This window comes from Gymnoscopelus braueri (genome assembly GCF_963280865.1).
Source record: "Gymnoscopelus braueri genome assembly, chromosome: 10".
NCBI classification, from domain to species: Eukaryota; Metazoa; Chordata; class Actinopteri; order Myctophiformes; family Myctophidae; genus Gymnoscopelus; species Gymnoscopelus braueri.
In genome coordinates this window covers 42,521,618-42,542,236 of record NC_137611.1, presented here as the reverse complement: position 1 = coordinate 42,542,236, position 20,619 = coordinate 42,521,618, and the positions used below count along the sequence as shown (strand labels likewise).

General features: G+C 40.0%; 2 protein-coding genes across 2 annotated transcripts; one reads left to right on the top strand and one right to left on the bottom strand.

The window, feature by feature from the left end:
- Positions 1 to 1,386: 1,386 nt before the first annotated feature.
- On the bottom strand, positions 1,387 to 5,733 carry LOC308093575 (uncharacterized protein; the record flags this gene model as incomplete). The annotated part of the gene is made up of 9 exons (XM_080439907.1): positions 5,727 to 5,733; positions 4,542 to 4,703; positions 4,320 to 4,421; positions 3,975 to 4,235; positions 3,172 to 3,288; positions 2,811 to 2,882; positions 2,668 to 2,683; positions 2,462 to 2,559; positions 1,387 to 1,394 (listed from the first exon to the last, which is right to left on the bottom strand). The coding sequence occupies exons 2-9, from the start codon at positions 4,618 to 4,620 to the stop codon at positions 1,387 to 1,389; spliced, it is 753 nt and encodes a 250-aa protein (XP_080296033.1). The 5' UTR covers positions 4,621 to 4,703; positions 5,727 to 5,733.
- A 7,908-nt stretch (positions 5,734 to 13,641) lies between these two features.
- Positions 13,642 to 20,193, top strand: LOC308093574 (interferon gamma receptor 1-like; the record flags this gene model as incomplete). The annotated part of the gene is made up of 8 exons (XM_080439906.1): positions 13,642 to 13,737; positions 14,699 to 14,822; positions 15,536 to 15,747; positions 15,956 to 16,155; positions 18,531 to 18,711; positions 19,095 to 19,142; positions 19,545 to 19,687; positions 20,128 to 20,193. The coding sequence occupies exons 1-8, from the start codon at positions 13,662 to 13,664 to the stop codon at positions 20,191 to 20,193; spliced, it is 1,050 nt and encodes a 349-aa protein (XP_080296032.1). The 5' UTR covers positions 13,642 to 13,661.
- Between the last annotated feature and the right edge of the window lie 426 nt (positions 20,194 to 20,619).

The following is a 20,619-nucleotide window of genomic DNA, read 5'->3' as shown; positions in this document are numbered from 1 at the left end:
TTTAAGATTAAGAATAAAGAACCTTGAACCTTGAACATGATTTATACTTTGTCATACAATGAAGGCATATAGCTCCCTCTAGCGTTGGTGTTGAGGTATAACATTTTATATCATGGCAGTTGAGATGATGAACTAGAACTTCAGTATCTCACACTGTGTTTCACTCACCTGGCTGACACTGTGTTTCACTCACCTGGCTGTAACACAACACATCCAGTCAAACTAAAAGTCATACTTTGTAACATTAATTTTAGTGGTCTTATTTGGCAACACTCCGTGTCAGCTCTGTGTCATTTCAGTCTTTGTCTATACATAATGAGTGCTCAAAAACGAATAATTACTATAAGATTAGGTTATTAAGTTTTTACTTTTTACAGAAACTGCATTGTCATTCCTCCAGTCTCTAAACACACCATGAGTGCTGATTTAAATAAATGATTGTATGCTATGTGTACTGAAACATTTGGTAATCCAAATAATTTGATTTAGTTCAAAATCTTCTCAGCGTTTCTGAAAATAAAGTCCCAGTAGTTTGTATTGTAAGTTAGTAAGTAATAATAACTTTAAAAAAAAATACAAGCTGAGATCTTATGCACCTTGTTCAGATTCAAAGGCCATTCATACAAGGCTTATGCCAACATTTTGTGAACCAACTGAAGCAGAGATTCTTCTAAAATATCAATAGAGATATATTCATTTATTTACTTCACATACTTTGAAAAAACACTTAATTGGAAAACACTGTAGAAGAAATGCCATTATTCGTTTGAGTTTCATATCTAAAAGGAAATACTTAAACAAAGAAATAATTATTTTAAACAAATATATTCAAATGCAGTAAATTAATAAAACACACGTCTATATATATGTATAATATGTAATATAATGCATTTTAAACCACAAGTTTTGAAAGTTATTTGTGTGCTTTTATCGTTCGTGTTTTCTTTTGTATATATATTTATATAATCCTGTTATATCATATTGAACATTTTTAATATAAAAAAAATAAATAGCTTTTTGTACTACACAAGTTAATGCGCTAGAATTAGGCAACTGTAAAGCATGCTGAGTTGCATATTATGTATGAAAGGTGCTACACTGTAAATACAGATGATTATCATTACCACCCACAAGGCCATAACAGGGTTTTGTGTGTGTGTGTGTGTGTGTGTGTGTGTGTGTGTGTGTGTGTGTGTGTGTGTGTGTGTGTGTGTGTGTGTGTGTGTGTGTGTGTGTGTTTGTCTCTTACACGTATATAAATGCTACCCTGCATTTTGGTGAAGATCCATTTATATTGGCCTGTACAAAATATAATTGCTACCCTGCATTTATTGTTGAAGATTTGACTTTATCCACATGTCATGTTGGGTTGTCCTACGCATCTATCTAAGGAGCTGAAACAAAAACAAAATCAACATTTAGTCTAGGGATCAAAATAAAATCATACAGGCCTTTGAATGAGGTGGTGACACTGGCACACAGTAACAAACTGCCCTGTGAACAGAGCAATTGACAGAGGGCCACGCCCATACCCACTGAGAACTTTATTATGCTCAGGATAAAACATTTTGAACAAATCAAGTGACACATTTGGACCTGAAAAAATTACGCTCCTAACATTGCACAATAAAACAAATGAAACTTTAAAACAAAGATACTGTACCATTTTCATAGTCATTAGAATGCTGGATTACGCCATAGATGTTTGTGTTGCCTAAAAGTAAACAAATAAGCATTAATGTGGTGCTTATTCCTGTTATTGCAAACATAATTTCAATCTATATTATTTAAATACTCTGCTTAGGAAAAACAAACGTAAAAGGAATTGACAGACTTTAATGTAGGCCTACTTTCAAATGCGATACGAGAGTGCCAACAGATTTGAGTGTTTCCAGTCAAACAGACAGAAGGACAGATGTATCCTCATGTTATAGTAGGATAATAGCATAGTAGCAATGGTAGGATGAATGAATATTTATTTTATTTAAATTCTAAATTAAATTAACTTTGTGTGTTTTCGGAAAATCAGTGCACCTGGACCTGGTCGTTTAGAAAAAGTGGTCGAAGCGTCGTCATTCGAGAATTCAGAGATCTGCGTTTGGTAAGCACACGCAAGCCGGGTTGCCTGAGTGTCTGAACAATGTCTTTGCAAAACGCGATGGTTGTGGCTTCTTTGGTACTCTAGAATATTCAACACGTATGTACGTGTAACAGAACTTGTTAATAGTTGTGTTTATACATGGGATGAATAAACATCAATACATTTTAAAAGATGAAATTGGCAACATTAGTTAACGAGTATCATCTACCCTGGCCGATCGTAAATTAACTGATACTAGGCCCTTAATATCAAAGCGCTCTATGACCTCAGAGCACTCTGAATTGGAGCAGAATCTCAGAGTTCAGTGCTTAGAACTTGTCAGAATTGTCCTTAACCAACATAATTGGTTCAAAGACTTGCCATGCTGCAGTGGGCAGTACACATCATCGGGTGCCCCTCTTTGATAGGTCCTCTTGTCAGCAGCTAAGCCCTTATTGGTTCCCTGAGACTGAATGGGTCTGTAATTAAAGGATGTACAGTATATGAAACAGAAATTAAGAAGAAAACAAGGAATCTACTGCTGTCATGTTGTTGAAATAATAAAAAGAGATCAACACCGTACTTACCTGACACTACATGGATCTGTAAGTAAAAAAATAAGTTGTTCCATAAATCTTTGGACCTATTGGAGAACTTGTTCAGTGATTATAATCTAGATGTAATCATCTAATGTAGTAGTAGTCAGTAGGATGGTGTTGAGTTACTCTACCTCGCCTCTTCCTGTGTTTAGCCTCCTGCATCTGCACGCTCACATCTTCACTCTGTCTGTCTGTCCTACAGCCTGCAGAAGAGAAACACTCATCAATATATATATTTAAATAATATATTTAGTTTAGTTATATTTAATGGCAATTAAGGCAATGTTAATTAAGCAATGGAAATGGCAAAACTATCCGGTGAGGATTGCGGCATAGGTTATGGCAGTATGGGGGTGGGGTGTGTGGAGTGGGGGTTCAAGGATATGGGGGGGCCTTTCAGGACTGGGTTAAAACACCCGAAAGACGCTTTTTTCGGATGTGTAGTCTTGCAGCTTCTCAAAATGTCTGTGTTAACATCATTGACAGACATACCTCTGCATTTCTTCCAGAGACACAGCCCCAGAATTAGCAGAAAGATGGAGATTCCAGCACACGTCAGAGGGTAGACATATGGAGGCAGAGAGAAGGAGTTGGGGTCTGATTCTAGAGCTAAATGAGACACATAATCCTCTTTATCATGTTTTACAAGCTGTGAATCTTTTAATTGTCAAACATGTCAATTCTGTCTCAGCAGATATTTACAAGTTTACATTTTGACCAAGAGTGTACAGAAGCACAAATGCTAATACATTTTTGTCCCGATAGCGAGAGTGACTCTAAGGATCGTCAGTGTCAATTGGATAGTCCAGTACAAACCACTTTGTGGCATGTAGCGAAGCAGCACAGTCTCTGAGCTTTTAAACTATTGAGCTGTGTGTCCACCACAGCTGAAAACCTTAGCCAAACACCCACCAAGTTGAACATTTTTCAACTCTCGACAAACAAAGAAAAGGGCAGATTAGAGGCTCAGCACAATGCTGATGTTTCTAGCATAGCATAAATACGGGGCTCTTCCATTGAAAACAATTCAAAACATAAGCTGCGCTCAGGAAAAGCCTTATGTCTTGTAGTTAATCAATGAATTCAGCATTATTTTATGCCTTTTTATATTTGTTTGTTCATAGTTGAATATACTAGATAGATAGATAGATAGATAGATAGATAGATAGATAGATAGATAGATAGATAGATAGATAGATAGATAGATAGATAGATAGATAGATAGATAGATAGATAGATAGATAGGATAGATAGTTAGAGATACGTATATACGTAATATTGCATGACTATCTCACCTCTCACACCCATCCAGTTCTGTGGTGACTCTCCAAGTTCAGAGATGTTACATTTGTAGAACCCTTCATCAGACTTGTAAACATTGTGGATGGTCATCTGTCCTGTATCAGTCCTCCTGATGAGGGATCCATCTTTATAGAAATCAGCTGCGAGATCAAAGGATATTTTCCCTGTTGCCTTGCTTTTGTACCAGCACCGAATCACGACATCACTTCCTGCCATAACACGAAGTACAGGGATCTCCAGGATCACAGCTCTATCTAGAAACAGCAGGTTGAGTTATGAACATGTGATACGCACTACAATATAGATTATATTGAGGTAGTTATATATGTTGACTGTACCATAGACTGCAATGTTGATGGACTGGCTGAGTTCTCCTGATTCAGACTGGCACCAATAAACTCCACCGTCCCAAGGAAACATTCGCATTAAACAGGACAATCCTACACAGAATCACAATGAGAAGGAAAAGGTTAAGGAAAGGTAAGCTATAAAATATCCGTCTGTCCGTCCATCCATCCATCCATCCATCCATCCATCCATCCATCCATCTATCTACATACCTTCAGTGGTTCCCCATTCATAGCTGCAGGTTCCATTCCCCCTAACACTGGTCTGTCTTTTCACGGACCACCCCAGCATAGGGTTCCCTTCTTCCTCACAGCTTAGTGAGATGGTCTCAAATCTAAAGAACTGAGACCTTCCAGGACTGACTCTCAGCGACACTGGAAGAAGAGAGAGTGTGTGTGTGTGTGTGTGGGCGTGGGTGGGGGGGGGGGGGGGGGTAGAAGAAAGGAATTAAGAAAGTCATGAGCAGGATACATACGGTAACTGCACAGACTGCTGTATGGATAAAATGCATTCCATCACACACTGAGGAAATCTCTTCTCTTCCTAGATTAAAATTGGCTTACGGGAGGGCCGGCTGGCGGAACAAATATATCACTTACAGCACCTTTAACATGATCAGATCTAAACCTTTACTATTTTAATACCTTGTTTATTGTGTTGTGATTGTGTCATGAATTTAAAATATGTACAATACATGTCATCCATCCATGAGGATAAAAACACGAGGGAACTGGAAAGGGGTGCTCACTCAGTGCATATCCCCACAAGAAAGTTTTGCGCCAGTTGTTGAAAGTTGCTGAAAGTTTGCTGAAAGTTGCTCAGTCAAATTTGTACTTGAGTTAAAGTACTGGAGTGCTTGCTTTTAGAATATTAGAAAGTACTTTAATTTTTCCCTTCCCATAAATGTAGTGGATTCAATACAATATTTAATAGTAATAATAAACTTAATTTGTATAGCACATTTCATGACATGAAATGCAGCTCAAAGCTCAAAGCAGCTCAAAGCTCAATGCAGCTCAAAGTGCTTTACACAGCATTTCTTTTTAATGTAGGGAAGTGAAAGTAAAGTAGTATAGAAAAAAGTACAGTCCTCAAGACCAGACCATTTAGGTCTGGTCTTTCCCAAATATACAGCCATGTGAAACTCCATATTTGGACATTACTATGACCCGAGTACTTGGAGGACAGTGTAGCCTGGCAGGACGGTAGATCGGTGGAACAGTGGATCTGAGATTATGAGTTCATAAGCACAAAACATATATTTGACAAATATTCTGGGATTGAATAACCTGAATGAATGTTATATTGTGCATTAACAGGACAGATAGAAAAAAAAATTAAACAATCAAGTGGCTCACTCACACTACCAATAATGCAGTGCACTGATGTTGTCTCACCATCTGTTTGAGCAGGTTCACAGCAGTTGAGGAGATGCAGCACTGTGTGGAGAGACAGTTCAATAAACAATCGGTTTTCCTCTCTGACTTCCTGTTTCTCTCAATGTCTCTCACTCATTTCTTTTTCTCTTTTTGCCTCTATCTTTCTCATAGACTCTCCCTCTGGAGTTCACCCAAAAAATGACTTATTTTCTATCAATTGCACACCCTATGAAGCCTTGATTCCATGGATTATTTTTTGTTTTTGTCGCATTCCTAAGCTAATAATTTGATTCCCGTCTCCTACCGGCTAATATATCCGGTAGGAGACACAAAGTAGATTATTTGTGTCTCCTACCGGAAATACACACGGTCATCAAATTATTGTCTTAGGAATGCCACAAAAACTAAAATAAATCCATGAAATCAAGGCTTCATGGGGTGTGTAATTGATAGAAAATAATATTTTTGGGGGGTGAACTCCTCCTTTAAAGATGTATATGTGTACTGAAATATTCTTCCTGGCAATTACATATAGTGTATAAATATCCTATTGTGTGTCAATAATTAACCTTTATGTATTGTAGCAGGGTAGGTTGACTGAGAAGAAGTCTTTTCTGCCTTTATTAGATAGTATACAGTATTCTGACAGGAAATGGGGAAATCCCACAACACGCTGTCAGGCTGCATCAGCAGCCTAGGTGCCCAGACCGCTACGCCAACCGTCTGGGCCAGCAGAAGTCTTTTTAGTTATATGAATATCTGCAAAGCCGAGTAGAAGACCAATAACAATGTTGGTACATGTTTCAGAACCACATTTTGGCAAAGAGGCGATGCAATTTCATCCATTCTGTTTTTGAGAACAGGTGTTTTGTACAACTGTGCCCCAGTACCTTCTTTGGGTTCAGTTGCTCAGTGGCTCTATTCATTTGTCTTGTCTGAGAGCACTAAACTCCATTTGGAGAGTGGCAGAAGCGCACAAGACCTTGTCAACGCTATGAACATATGGATTTGAATCTAATACAGATGGATTCATTTTAGCATAATTTAAGACTTCCCAGACTACAAAACAGGCTCAGGAGAAAGACTTTGACATCACTATTAGAGGAGCTCTGTACTGTTATTTTTAGGCTCGCAGAAAGTTTGGGCTCTCAACAGTATGGGTGATAGGGGATGATAGCTGTGATCACCCCTCTATGATATGGGTAGAGCTCCAGGTTTTAAACACACTTCATGTAATTGAAGCATTACGATTAAGAGAATCTCGGGTTGGCTAATAATGTTACATCTAAACCTCAGAACCAGTAATTGTTGTAGTTTAGCCATTTTTAGCCCAGGCTTCCATTTGCTCCAGATAAAAACACTAAACTGCACTTTAATAACCTTATTTGGTAACAAATGATCATTTCGGTCTCATTGAATACTACTGTAAATGGCAATTAGTGCAAAACGGAATGTTAGTGAAAAAAGCAAGTGTCTTCTGATTACCTGCTCTTTGATTAAACATATTAATGGTTAAATTAAACAAAAAATAGATTAAAGTAAATGACTTACATGATATGATATAGGCTGATGAAAATGTCATCGTGACAAACTGACTGACTGGCTGACTGACTGAGTGAAAGCTATGTTGTTTGACATAAACCCCTCTGCTTCGGCAGACAGAAGCGACTATTTCCTTTTAGGTAAGATGCCCCCCCCTCCGCACATGCACGCACAGGCACGCACGCACGCAAACAAATTGTACTATACAGCATCCCAAGTGAACACATGCATACAGGATAAACCAACAACAACAACAACTGGAACTGGAACATGATCAAATTGAAGCTTATAATTATATTTCTCTTTCTTCACTGGACACACATTGGTATCCCACCTGAACATGTACTTTCTGTTTACTAAAGAGCTGGAGAGATGGGGAGACCCCTGTAACCGAACAAACACCCATAGCAATGATTACTTGCAACATAGATCTTTACCTTTTTTCAAACAATCAGAAAATGTCAGCAACGTTATAAGGAGCAGATCCCTGTACCTTTGCTATTTTAATAACTTGTTTTAATTGATTGTGTTGTGATTGTGACATGAATTTAAAACAGGTACAATATCGAACACTATATTTCCTCCACCTTCATGAGGATAAAAACATGAGGGAACTGGAAATGGGCATGTCCCCACTAGTAAATCTGTCAATCCTAAACTGTAGCCATGTCTGGACATCAATATGACATGAGTACTTATGTTGAGTCATTACTGTATGTTGTTTGACATCCGGCGTACAATAGACCCTTCTGCTTCTTAATGTAAGATGAACCACTTCCTGTACGACGCTCAACCAGCCACCCACACACACAAACACATTTCTGTGAACTCTCACTTAACCCACAGCAGATAGACTGCTTACTTTTACTATTATCCCTGAGTGGTTCTCAAAGTGGGGTCTGGGAACCCCCAGGGGCCCTTGGGTTTTAGGGGTGCCCCAGTAAATAGAGAAAGAGTTTAAACATTTATTAAAGTCCTATTTTATCAGTATTTTTGCAATTCGAAAATACCAGATCTACAAGCTCACAACATGTCACACTGCAATATGTTGTAGTGTTATGACAAATATCCTTGGCTTATTTCTCACTTAAGCCTAATGCATACTACGCCAAAACAGATACATTTGTTCGGTTTGGGTGTGGCTACACACTACAAAATGACGTCATTCAGAGGTTCGGGTGGGCGGGATCAGAAAAAAATTTGGGTAGACAGTGATTAAATAAAATAAATAATTGGTAATCCACCTGAAATTAAAATTTCTGCTAAAGAGCTGGAGAGATAGGGAGACCCCTGTAACTGAAGAAACACTCATAGCAATGACTATTTGCAATTTTTTAAAAATGACTTTCTTTAACCAAAAAATGTTACTTACAGCACCTTTATAATGAGCAGATCTCAGTACCTTTGCTATTTTAATACCTTGTTTTAATTGATTGTGTTGTGATTGTGACATGAATGTAAGAAGAATCACTTCCTTTTTACGCTCAACCACACACCACACCGGCAGAGAGAGACAGAGCTGATTCAAGAGTGCTGGCTCAGTTATAAATTACTTTGATTTAAACCCATTTATGTGAACTCTCACTTAACCTATAGAGCAGATTAAGACTGCATGCCTACTTTGACTAGGTTACAGACCACCGTCTTGGTGTGATGTACGGTATTTGTAGTTAAAAAGGGATTACGAAGGCATGGGTCAAAGACAGAGGGGTCTTATACTAGTGCACTGACAGACACGTCTTGGTTATTATGGTACATGTATTTGTAGTTAAAAAGGGATTACGAAGGCATTAGAGGAACCAAATGACTATAGAAAAGATAAGTATGTTGACGGTGGAGTCCAAACAATTTCCGCCTTTGTGTGAGTAAATGGCTAGAATAGTATTGTGTCAAATTTCGATATGGTGGGATTGGGATTTCCCGTAAGAAATTAGATTAAGCAGAAAGACAACTACATTTATTCAGGGACACTTGAAGAGAAGACCACAGATGAGAAGCAGCATGCACAAAAAACAGTAATAGCAATAAGAACATTATGTTCCTATTGTGTGATATTTTTTTTAAATCTTAAATATATTGCATTACATCAATACTATTTTAATATTTAATACCACCAATTGTTAGTTTGACATTTTCTGGAGAAACAGTAACTAACCCAGCGTCTACTATTTCTCTCTATCCTGTTATTTGAGGGTACTGGCCCTGGGTGGGCCTCAACCTGGATTCCGCTCCCCCCGACTGGCTCTTCCACTATGTGCAACCATGAGGACACAGTCAGCCCCACCACAACCAGGCCAGACCAAGGCAGAAGATTTCAATCCCCGAAAGGATGGCATGATATCTGCAGCCTCTCGTCAATGTGGCTAAATTCAAAATTCAGTTTAAGGAATTCAAAATACAGTTCGAGTGTGTTAAGGGATTCCGCCCCTCTGTGATGGAAATACTCAACCTTAAGGCATGAAATGCTGAAGGTCAAGTAGCCCTATGGAAAAGTAAAGACTTTTACTGACATGCAGTCATGCACATGAGAGAACAGTGCAAATCTCGAATACGTTGCAGCTGTCAATAAACGTATTGTAAAGTGTGAGGCCGCATTCCCACCCAAGAGACATGGTCAAAACAACAAAAAAAACATGACAAAATGTCATCCCTAATGACATCGAGGTGGTGACAGATTAAAGAAACTGCTCCAAAGGGAGACTTTCTGGATTGTCACTCTACAAGCCACTACATTAGGCATAAATGATTAAGTTGACGTTTTGCCGTTCTTATACAGTAGCTGATTTCTTGATTCTGTGATGATTGGACTTTTTCTGTCTTCACAGTTAACTTTTTACTTTTGGTGTACTTACTGTATGTACTTATGTTGAGTCATTACTGTATGTTGTTTGACATCCGGCGTACAATACACCCATCTGCTTCTTAATGTAAGATGAACCACTTCCTGTTGGGTACGACGCTCAACCAACCACCCACAGTGTGTGTGTGTGTGTGTGTGTGTGTGTGTGTGTGTGTGTGTGTGTGTGTGTGGGACTGTGGGCCACAGTCCCACACACACACACACACACACACACACACACACACACACACACACACACACACACACACACACACACACACATTTTGTCTCCGCCAGGCCGAAAGGCATGGCGAGAGAGTATGTTTTACCCCCTGTCCGTCCGTCCGTCCGTCCGTCCGTCCGTCCGTCCGTCCTTGTGTCCTGTCCGTCCGTTACCACCTAATCTCCGACACCGTTGGCCCAGCCGCTGCGAAACTGTGCACACACACTCCCTGGATGCCAAGTCAGAACCTCTGGCCCAAATGTTTCAGATTGGCCTGTTATAGCGCCACCAGGAGGCCGATTTGTGCAAAACACATTTATTGATAGTACTCCTACAGATTTTGTCCAAACATCACACAAATCGGTACACAGTATCTCTATAGTCATGTGATCAACACGGATCTATCCGATTTCCCATATTACATCCTGATTGCCTAAGATTGGCTTCCAAAGTTTGCAGGATTGGTCCGTTTTCAACAAAATGAACGCAGCTTGCGATTTCCGGGAAATTTCACACGCACATTTCTATTAGGCCGCGGAAGATATGCCACCCTTTTACCATTGGCCTGTTATAGCGCCACCAGCAGGTCTAATTTTGTAAAACACATTTTTGGATCAAAATGCCTCAAATCATGAATGCAGTGTCAGATTGCACTGAAAAGCCTAAGAACAAATCGCACCCTTTTCACATTGGCCTATTATAGCGCCACCAGGAGGCCACAATAACCTACCTGACCTGGCGGAGACCTGTGCTCCGAGGAGCACTTTTTCTAGTTTGATATATATTTTTATTTTATTTTATTTTTTTATATTAGGCCACCAACTGTGGCGTTTTTCTCTATCGCGGAAGCAATTGGTAACTGGTGGTCTGGTCTGGTTGTCTTCCTCCGTGGTGGAAAATCAGGTGACGCGGCGCGAGGTTAATAGGTTCAGTTGTCTCCCCGCTCGTAACGTTACATTGCGTCCGGATTGCGATCTAAATTTAACTCCGCGAGGGTACAGATGGAACCAAGTGGACCCGTGGTCCATGTATTTGTACTACCCGCTCATATTGAACATGATTCCAAAGTTAATCATTTCTGAACAGCTAAAATCAGTTTGTGTGCCTCAGCCTCTGCCAGGGCTTGTGTGTGACTGTGTGTTGTGTTGCTGCTTGCTTGTTCTCTGTCGGTGTGAGAGCTGCCTGTGTGTATGAGAAGTCATGTTTTGTTCTTTAGTTTTTTACCGTTTCTTGATAAAAAAATTAAAATAAAAAATTGTTGCCAATGCGCGACCCCAATGGCACCTTCCCGCGACCCCCTTAGGGTCGCGACCCATAGTTTGAGAGAAATCAGCGTTGCTGCCGCCTGCTCGTCATTGATATTGATGCTGTTGTTAGGTTAGGTGTTCTTAGCGTTTGCTGAATTGGCGCCACTTAAAATATTCGTAGGTTTACAAATAATTTGACTCTATGTCTCAGTTTATCTCGTCATTCATGGACACAGGATTTGTTACAACTTACAAGATACGGTTTATTTCCGTTCACAAGCTATAACATCCACGTAACGTAACCATCTTCTAACACTTTTATTAGTTGTGAACTTGTGTAACCCATAAAATACAACTGACCGTGAGTCACATCCGCCACATATTCACGTCACATCACATGATGGCGCAGAAGTAAATAAACCAACGTGAACTCTGTCTGATTTAACGAGAGAGTTATGAATGAGACGCTCTGATCTCGCCACAAAGCGGGCCGCTATGGGTTATAGTTCCAAACATTGGAACTTCCTTGTTGACATAGATCTAGCATTTCTGCATTCCATTCTTACAATGGGAGTCAACGCTATATGTCGTCACTCTCATATTTGATCACGCTGGACCAAACGTGGTGGTGTGTTGTGGACTGGACCAATGAGAAGCCAATCCAAGCCTTTTAAAGAAATTCCCCGGCATCTCCGCCTCTTAAGCACATGCTGCAGCCTGCAGCCAATGAACTCAGGGCTTGCTTCTACTACTATAGGTTACTATCGTACATAATCGCTAAAGTAAGGTTGAAGCCGGGTGAAGCTGCCAGCCAGGCACTAGACCAGTGAAAGTGGTGTGATGTGTGGAGTCCTTTTCTGATGATCACCACTGTGCTGAAACATACTGACGATAAGGATATATGGTAGGGATTTTTCATTCAGTTTTTTTTTTGCTCAGTGTCTTCTTTCTTTCTTTCTTTCTTTCTTTCTTTCTTTCTTTCTTTCTTTCTTTCTACTCAAATGTCCTTTTTATAATGTTTTTCTTTCTTTTATGTAAAGCACATTGAATTACTTTTGAAATGTGCTACAATCTTGCCCCCCCCCCCTGAGGCTGAGGCTTGCTGCATGTCTGTGATCACATGAGATGAGATGATGCAATGCAATGTGCTGTAGTAATGCAGTAATGTTGTGAACACAGCAGTGCACTCACCGTGTTTTGTACAGTTTATATGACAGTGAATAATAATTGTTCTGTTTCAGATCTGGTGGTGGAGCAATAGGCTATGTCCAATCCATGTTTTTGTTTCATTTCAACACTTCTGGGACTCATAGTTCTCATTCAACATACCAGATTACTACTACTCTGTCGCTATAAAGACTTCAAAAATGAATGTTACATGCATGACCTGGCTGACCAGCCTGAAAATAGCAGATCTACTTTGTACGAGCTACTTTGCACAACACATCACATCATGACGCACGTTGTGAGCTTGTAGATCTGTAATTTATTTTGTACATCAACCATAACATGAACCATTCTTTAATTTGATATAGAAAAGATAAAATAAATAAAATGTGGTAGGCCTATATCTCTTTTCTGTTTTTGTCTGATAAATAATGTAAATAATCATAATTTCTCTGGACTCATTTTCTAAAAAATAAAATAGAATAAAAATCGTAAGAATATCATATCGTGAATTGTATTGAATCATGGATTGAGTCAATAGTTACATGCCTACTTTGCAGTATAGTAGTAGCGAGATCAGTACAGAGATCAGTACAGTTCCCATACCAGGCAGTGATGCAGTCAGTCAGGATGCTCAGCACACGCACACGCACGTGCACACAGCCACACACACACACACACACACACACACACACACACACACACACACACACACACACACACACACACACACACACACACACACACACACACACACACACACACACACACACACACACACACACACACACACACAGTTGCATGGACACACAGTAGATAAACACATGAAAACACTTTGACTTGACTTTTGACTCCCTGTTATTATCCTCTGTCTTGTCTTGTCTTGTTTCTCTCTTTTCTCATAGATGCTTGGAGTGTCCAATTGGAAGGGAGCTATGGCTGAGATGTCAGTACTGGTGCTACATGTACTTGCTATTACTGGTGCAGCTTCCATCAATGTCCCAGTAGATTGTGAGTTATTCACGTGTCTGTGTGTGTGTGTGTGTGTGTGTGTGTGTGTCTGTCTGTCTGTCTGTCTGTCTGTCTGTCTGTCTGTCTGTCTGTCTGTCTGTCTGTCTGTCTGTCTGTCTGTCTGTCTGTCTGTCTGTCTGTCTGTCTGTCTGTCTGTCTGTCTGTCTGTCTGTCTGTCTGTCTGTCTGTCTGTCTGTCTGTCTGTCTGTCTGTCTGTCTGGTCGGTCCTCCCTCCCTCCCTCCCTCCCTCTGGACTGATCAGTGCCAGATCTCTTGTGCCCATTAGAACAACGCTAGTCTTAGTACTACTAGACTAACTAATGTTCATGTTTTATACGTTTTGAAATATTACACTTTCATTTCATAATGCAAGTCAATGCAAGTCAAAGTCATGATTATTTGGAGTCATGCCTCATATATACCCGTATGTCATAGACCACTGTTTCCCAAACAGTGGGTCGAGACCCATGTTTGGGTCACAACCTTTCACAACCTTTCATCAATTAAATGACTTCCAACATATTTCAAAAGTATTGCATAAATACATTTAATTAATAAAACAAATGTTTAAGAAGTAGGGAAAATAGCAGATCACACAGCGTTGTGAGCTTGTAGAACTGATATTTTCACTAGTTTGGGTCCTGGGCAAACGTCTAATTTCTCTTTTGGGTCTTGAGCTAAAAAGTTTGGGAACCACTGTCATAGACAACTGACATCATAAATGGCCACATGGAGTCCGAGATGAAATAATTTGATTTCATGAACACAGATTTTTTTGGAGGATTTAAACCACACAGCACGATGTGAGGGACTTGACTGATTATCAACTGAATTCTTTTTGGGTGAACAACATGGCCGTACGACCATGTTGTTCACCAAAAAACGACAAAACCAACAAATGTTGAATAAGACTAAAATGCTGTCTCCATCCACACTTTCACTGTGCCGTCTCCATCCACAGTGTCAGTGCCTCCACCAACCAATGTCACCCTGCAGTGCCACAACTTCCAGAACGTCCTCTACTGGAACTACAGTCAGCCCTCCTTAAAGCCCAAATTCCTGATAGTAATATTCAAGACAACTGGGTAAGTAGTTAATCTATCTATCTATCTATCTATCTATCTATCTGTGACAAAGATATGTAATGGAGACAGGATATCTTACATTTTGCGCAAAACGTAAAATATTTGCAAATTTTAAAGTTAAATACCTCAATTTGGTTCACTTTGAGAGCAAAAGTAAGAGATTACACAACCTATTTTGATCCAAACTATATATTGTAACTTGATAGGGGATCTCGCAACATCATTTAACATCTTCAAACATCCATAGTTTACACAGATTTACTCTCTCTCTCTAGTCTATTAGGGCGGCTCCTAAAGATATTTTTTTTTATCAATTAACAATGTTTCCCCTAGGTTTGCTGCTTTGAGGGCAGGGGTGCCTGCGTTGCATGCAGATTATTTTACCCTACAGATTAGATTTGGTTACATCTGGGGCACTCTATTACCCAAATGTAATTCTACAGCACCTATTAAGTTCTATGAAATTCCCATCCTGTATATTACCACATGCACAACAAACACATGGTCAATTGTGTTTGTTGTGCCTGGCCAAGCCAGAGACACTGTGGATGTATCGAAACCCGGTCTCCACATTGGTGGGCAAGTACTTGACCCCTGCGGCACCTGGATTCCCCAGACGCAGGGTTTATGTGTAGAGCAATAGGAATGTCTTTTGTTCACTGTATGTGTGCATGTGCATCCTTGGTTTTTCACCAAGTTTCTCCTTTCTCCAGCCGTGAGGAACGAAGGTATGTGGAGCCACCAAACCTCTGGTTTAACCTATCATTCCTGCGTGATCCAAGTTATGAGTACACTGTGACTGTGCTGGCTGTGGTCCAAGGAATGGAGTCTGTCCCAGAGCCTCTCAACGGTCTTTCCTTTACCTACTTCAATGGACATAAAGTCCAAGTCCATGATGACAATCCCACCCAACCCATCATGATCTGTGAGTTGGGCAGTCAACATCTAGCACTGACAACATTTAGATTGATTTTAACAGTGGTAAAACATTATTATTATTATTATTTTGTATTGTGCCAGTGTTACATTTCTTATCTATCCCAGACATTGCGTGCTAAGCTCACATGATCGCTCCAGAGTTTGGGATTCCATTCCAAACTGCATGTTCATGGTGTCATTTTTGTTCCTGCAAGGCAAACTGGACCTCCCACCCGTCAATGTCACTGTCCAAAAAAGTGGCATTATGAACTTCAGCTTCTTCCACCCCTCAACAATCTATGCCAAGGAGGAGGCCCTGAAGTGGAAGAGCAGGCAGAAAAGACACCAGGGTCTTCAACTACTCCAGTTCAGCTACTCCGTCCAAACCGTCCAAACCATCCAAACCAAAGGCCAGGTCAGACTGCACCTTGCTGCTGGCACACATAAATCCAAATGTACATTTTGCTATGATGAACTCTGTGCTTGGGTGTGTGTCTGTGATTTCATAGAGGCATCACAATCAGCACCATTATGTGGCCCACTCTTTTTAAATCAAATGTTGCTGGAAACATACTTTGATATATTTGTATTCTGAATATTTGGAGAGAGTGAAACCAAACTAGAAAGGAGCAATTTTGAGAAATATCAAGCCGTTGGAACCTGAGGAATCTTCTGGGAAAAATAGTAGCCTGGGATCAATACCTTTTTCTGGTTTATTATCCGGTCGGGAGCGGAAGCCAACCCTACGTCACCAGGCGTGTCATCCGCATCATCAGGCGGCCGGCACCTGCAAGCCCCACCCCAAAATAACCACGGCCGCGATCAAGGGCATTGTAATAGGGCCTACCTAATAAAATCCTTGATGCGGCGTAGTTTAGCTTATTTTTTAAATACAAAATAAATATAAATGTGAATGTACTTTGTAGAGACTATTTAGCATCTGTCTGCCTTTGTTATCCCCCGGGGAAATTCTATTCCATTTAAATAGGGATTGGGGAAACAAACAGGGGGAACCAAAACAAAGCGGCACCGCAAAACCGGAACCCGCAACACCCGGAAGCCGGAAGCTTTTTTAATTTTTTCATTAGTAGGCGTGGCCTAGACCGGATCACACGGGCCATTTAATAACGAATACCAGGCTTTCCTCCGAGGTGGAAAGACTAGTGATGCGAGGTTAGGAAAGTAGTCGGGCTGCAAATATATCGTATTATTGTCTTAGCGATTATCCTGTTGATTACTTTTTCAATTAATTGAATAATTGAGAAGCAGGTTTTTTAAATGTATACTTTTAAATGTTTTATATATCAATGAATCGCTTAACCACTTAAACCCTATTTTATATATGCACAGCAGTGTTACACAAAAACATTTTAACTAATCGATTGTTATTAACTATCGATTAATGATCATTTTCTATAATTGATTAAATCAATTTGTTTGATTAACTGCAACATGCGATTTATTCAATATTTGTATAAATGTATATTTGCATATATATATACACACGTATACAGACTTCCAATTTCATAACAAAGATTCCTTCCTACTTCCGTTTGTCGCATTGCCTTGAAACTTCACCCACACTCACTAGGTTCGGTCAAACACAGACGGCAAGTAGCCGCATAAGATCGCACGCCCATGCAGCAGATAAACCCATTTTCGTCCGTTTCTTTGTTATCTTCCGGGGCAACTGGTGGGCAGTGCCAACAAAGTGCCGGTTTTCCGGATGTGTAGTTCTTTGACTAGTGTTATAAATTTTGTACAAGTTAGAACAGAGGAATGTACACTATAGCAACATGAAAACATATGCATGTGCAATATAAAATATTAATATTATCCATATTATCCAGCAATATGAAAACATTAGCGCACCTGGCCTTCAAAAAATTAAAACACCATTACTCATGAATAGCATATAAATAGCATTAACCACATGAACCTCAGCATGCATATTCTGGGGGGAACATTCGCCAAAAAATAGCCGCTCTACAAGCTCTCAGCTTGCAGATCGGCTATTATTGGCAAAGATATTCGGTGTTGACAGAAAAAAGCGTCCCAAGGTCCGTTTTTACTGAGAATAGAGGGTTTAAGTAGGCTACATGTGAATTACATCAATAATTATGAATAACAGATTCATATGGTAGAAGGGTGCAATTTATGACAATAAAGCACAGAGAAGTTTAGTTTTTTGTAGCCCACGTTTGTATGTGAAACCGTAGAATTAATCAAAACTTCTCATGTATTTTGGATAGTAATTTATTATTCTGCTATTCTTCATTATGCTTACATAAAGCTATACACAATTTTCCCATTGGTAAATTGTGTAAATAATTCAGGCCATTCATCAACAATAAAGATGCTTACATTTATTGAAATACGAGCGCATATGTCTGGCCGTTTTTTCTGGGTCGTCTGCCTTGCATTCCCCCTGGAGTGCTGAAGTGAAAACCATTTTTTCACTTTTTCAAAAAACATTTTTTAAAGTTCAAATAGCCCAGCTACAAGCTCACAACATGTCGATGTAGATCGGCTAGTTGAACTATAAAAAAAAAAAAATCAACATAGTAAAATATGGCTAATAAGTTTAGGCATAAGGGGTAAGGTGGCGCACAAGATTGGGCCCATAGTCTTTACTTTACTTTATTTTATGTAGTAGTAAAGGTTGAGGTAGAAAATCACTATTACATGTAATATCATATCAGTGTTAAACCTCATACACTACTTGTACAGGTTGATAGTAGTTTCACAATCTCAGTTAATTAAAACTATAGCGTGTGGTGTGCATTGCAGAACAAAACAGTTCAGTTCAGCTGCAACGACAAAGTGTGCACTGGCGAAGTCGAAATGCTTGAAGACTCAGAGAGCCAGTGTGTGAGGATCATGGAAGGAGTATGGAATGACACTGCCGTTGAGGCTACACAGGAGTACTACTGCGCCCAGGCAACGGCCCCCACTCCCACGGACACTATACGTAAGTATTTGAGGTTAAACTTTACAGCTTAAAGTACTGCCGGCCCATAGGACATCACAGTGACGGACCCTATGCCTATATATTCAATATGTTTTGATTATTGTTGCATTTGCTTCAAATGACATTCAGACATCAGTGTTTCTCCTCTTATATGTCAATCATATATGTTATGATTTAACACAAATCTGATACCACTACTTTTGGTCACTTATATTGCTGAGTGAAAACAAAACTAAAAAGAACATTGGGCTGCCAACATCCGACTGAACATTTTACTTTCTTTAAATAGTGGTAAAAGTTTTGATTGTGCCAGAATTCTTATCAACCCCTAACATTGTGAGCTGGATTCGGCATGTTCATGATGCTATTTTTGTTTCCCCAAGGCAAACTGGATCTGGATGTCAATGTGTCCGCTCCCACGGACACAAGAAGTAAGTAACACTGAGTTTAAATGTTACAGCGTACTTTGCCCCAATAGAGGGCTTCAGACTGCGACCATTTTTTAGAGTGCATACCATATAAATAAGGCTAAAGTCCTTCCTGCAGCTGGCCTGTGTTCAAGGCTTATTGTTAATATATATATTATTATTTTTTGTTATGTATATGTTCTCCAAAGTAGAGGACACAGATTCCAGGTGCCCCGAAATGTCTTGTCTATGTCAGCGATCAACAGTGTGTAGTCTCTATGGGCATAGTAAGCAATAGGGCAAATAGGAAATGAGCAAAACATAGGCATGCTTCACCACTGAGCACAGACCATAGGAAACCATGAGGATGTACATAATTTATTTTACCATCTATTGGTGCGTGCTTGATGTGTTTTCATCTTCCAGACCATTTGCTTACCTGGATGATCCCTATTGCTGTGTCCGTGCTGTTGCTCCTCTTTGTCGGCTGGAAGTTGTTCAAAAAGTTCCATCCAGCACCAGCACCAGCACCAGCACCAGCACCAGCACCCTCTCCTGACACCAGTGTGGTATGTTCACCCTGTTTAAAATGAAAGCCTTTCCCCTACTGAAAGATCGGATTCACATTCAGTTTCAGGGATGCAACTGCAGTTATTCTATTTAGGTACGATGAGCAACCAGGCCTTCTGCTCGGCCGCCCCCGACTGTGGAATGCCCTCCCTGACCACTTGAGAGCACTGCAGTCTGTTGATTCTTTTAAGAGAGGACTAAAGACATACCTGTTTAGCAAAGCATTTAGCTAGACTGATTTTACCACTAGGCCTTAAGCCCTCATGTTTTTTATGTTTTGTTCCCGCTTTCTTAGATTTTTTTTTACACAGTGGTGTGATGGTGTTTTTATGCAATTGTTTATTGTAGCACTTTGAGATTTGTCCAAATGTAAAGTGCATTAAAAAATAAATCATTATTGTATTCTTGACCTCCCTCCTTCTCCCTTTGTGTTTTCTAGCAAATCCCCATGATGGGAGAAGCAGGTGACCAGAGGACCCAGAGTAGCCCTCTTCTTCAAGGTTAACACCTCTACTGCCGTGTGTGTGTGTGTGTGTGTGTGTGTGCGTGTGTGTGTGTGTGTATTTGTGTGTGTGGGTGTGTGTGTGTGTGTTCAATTTGCCAGTCAATGTATGCTCATAGCCTTTTTTCTTTTCTTTTCTGCTCATAGTGCCCATATTAAACACAGGTTAATAAAGAACCTTGCATGTTTCAGGAAGTTGACAAGCTGAGACCGCACCAGTGGCATTGGGATTTCCATTAAAAAAATAATAATTACAGAATAACACTATGTTTGGTAATAAAAGTGTTATCCTCAATCAGTCCGAAACAGTTTAGCTTTGCAGTGGTCAGAAATAGCACGGTTTGGTCCGGACGGTTGGCGTAACCGTCTGGGCACCTAGGCTGGTAAGCCTGACAGCGTGTTGCGGGTTTGACTCCCAATCCCGACGAC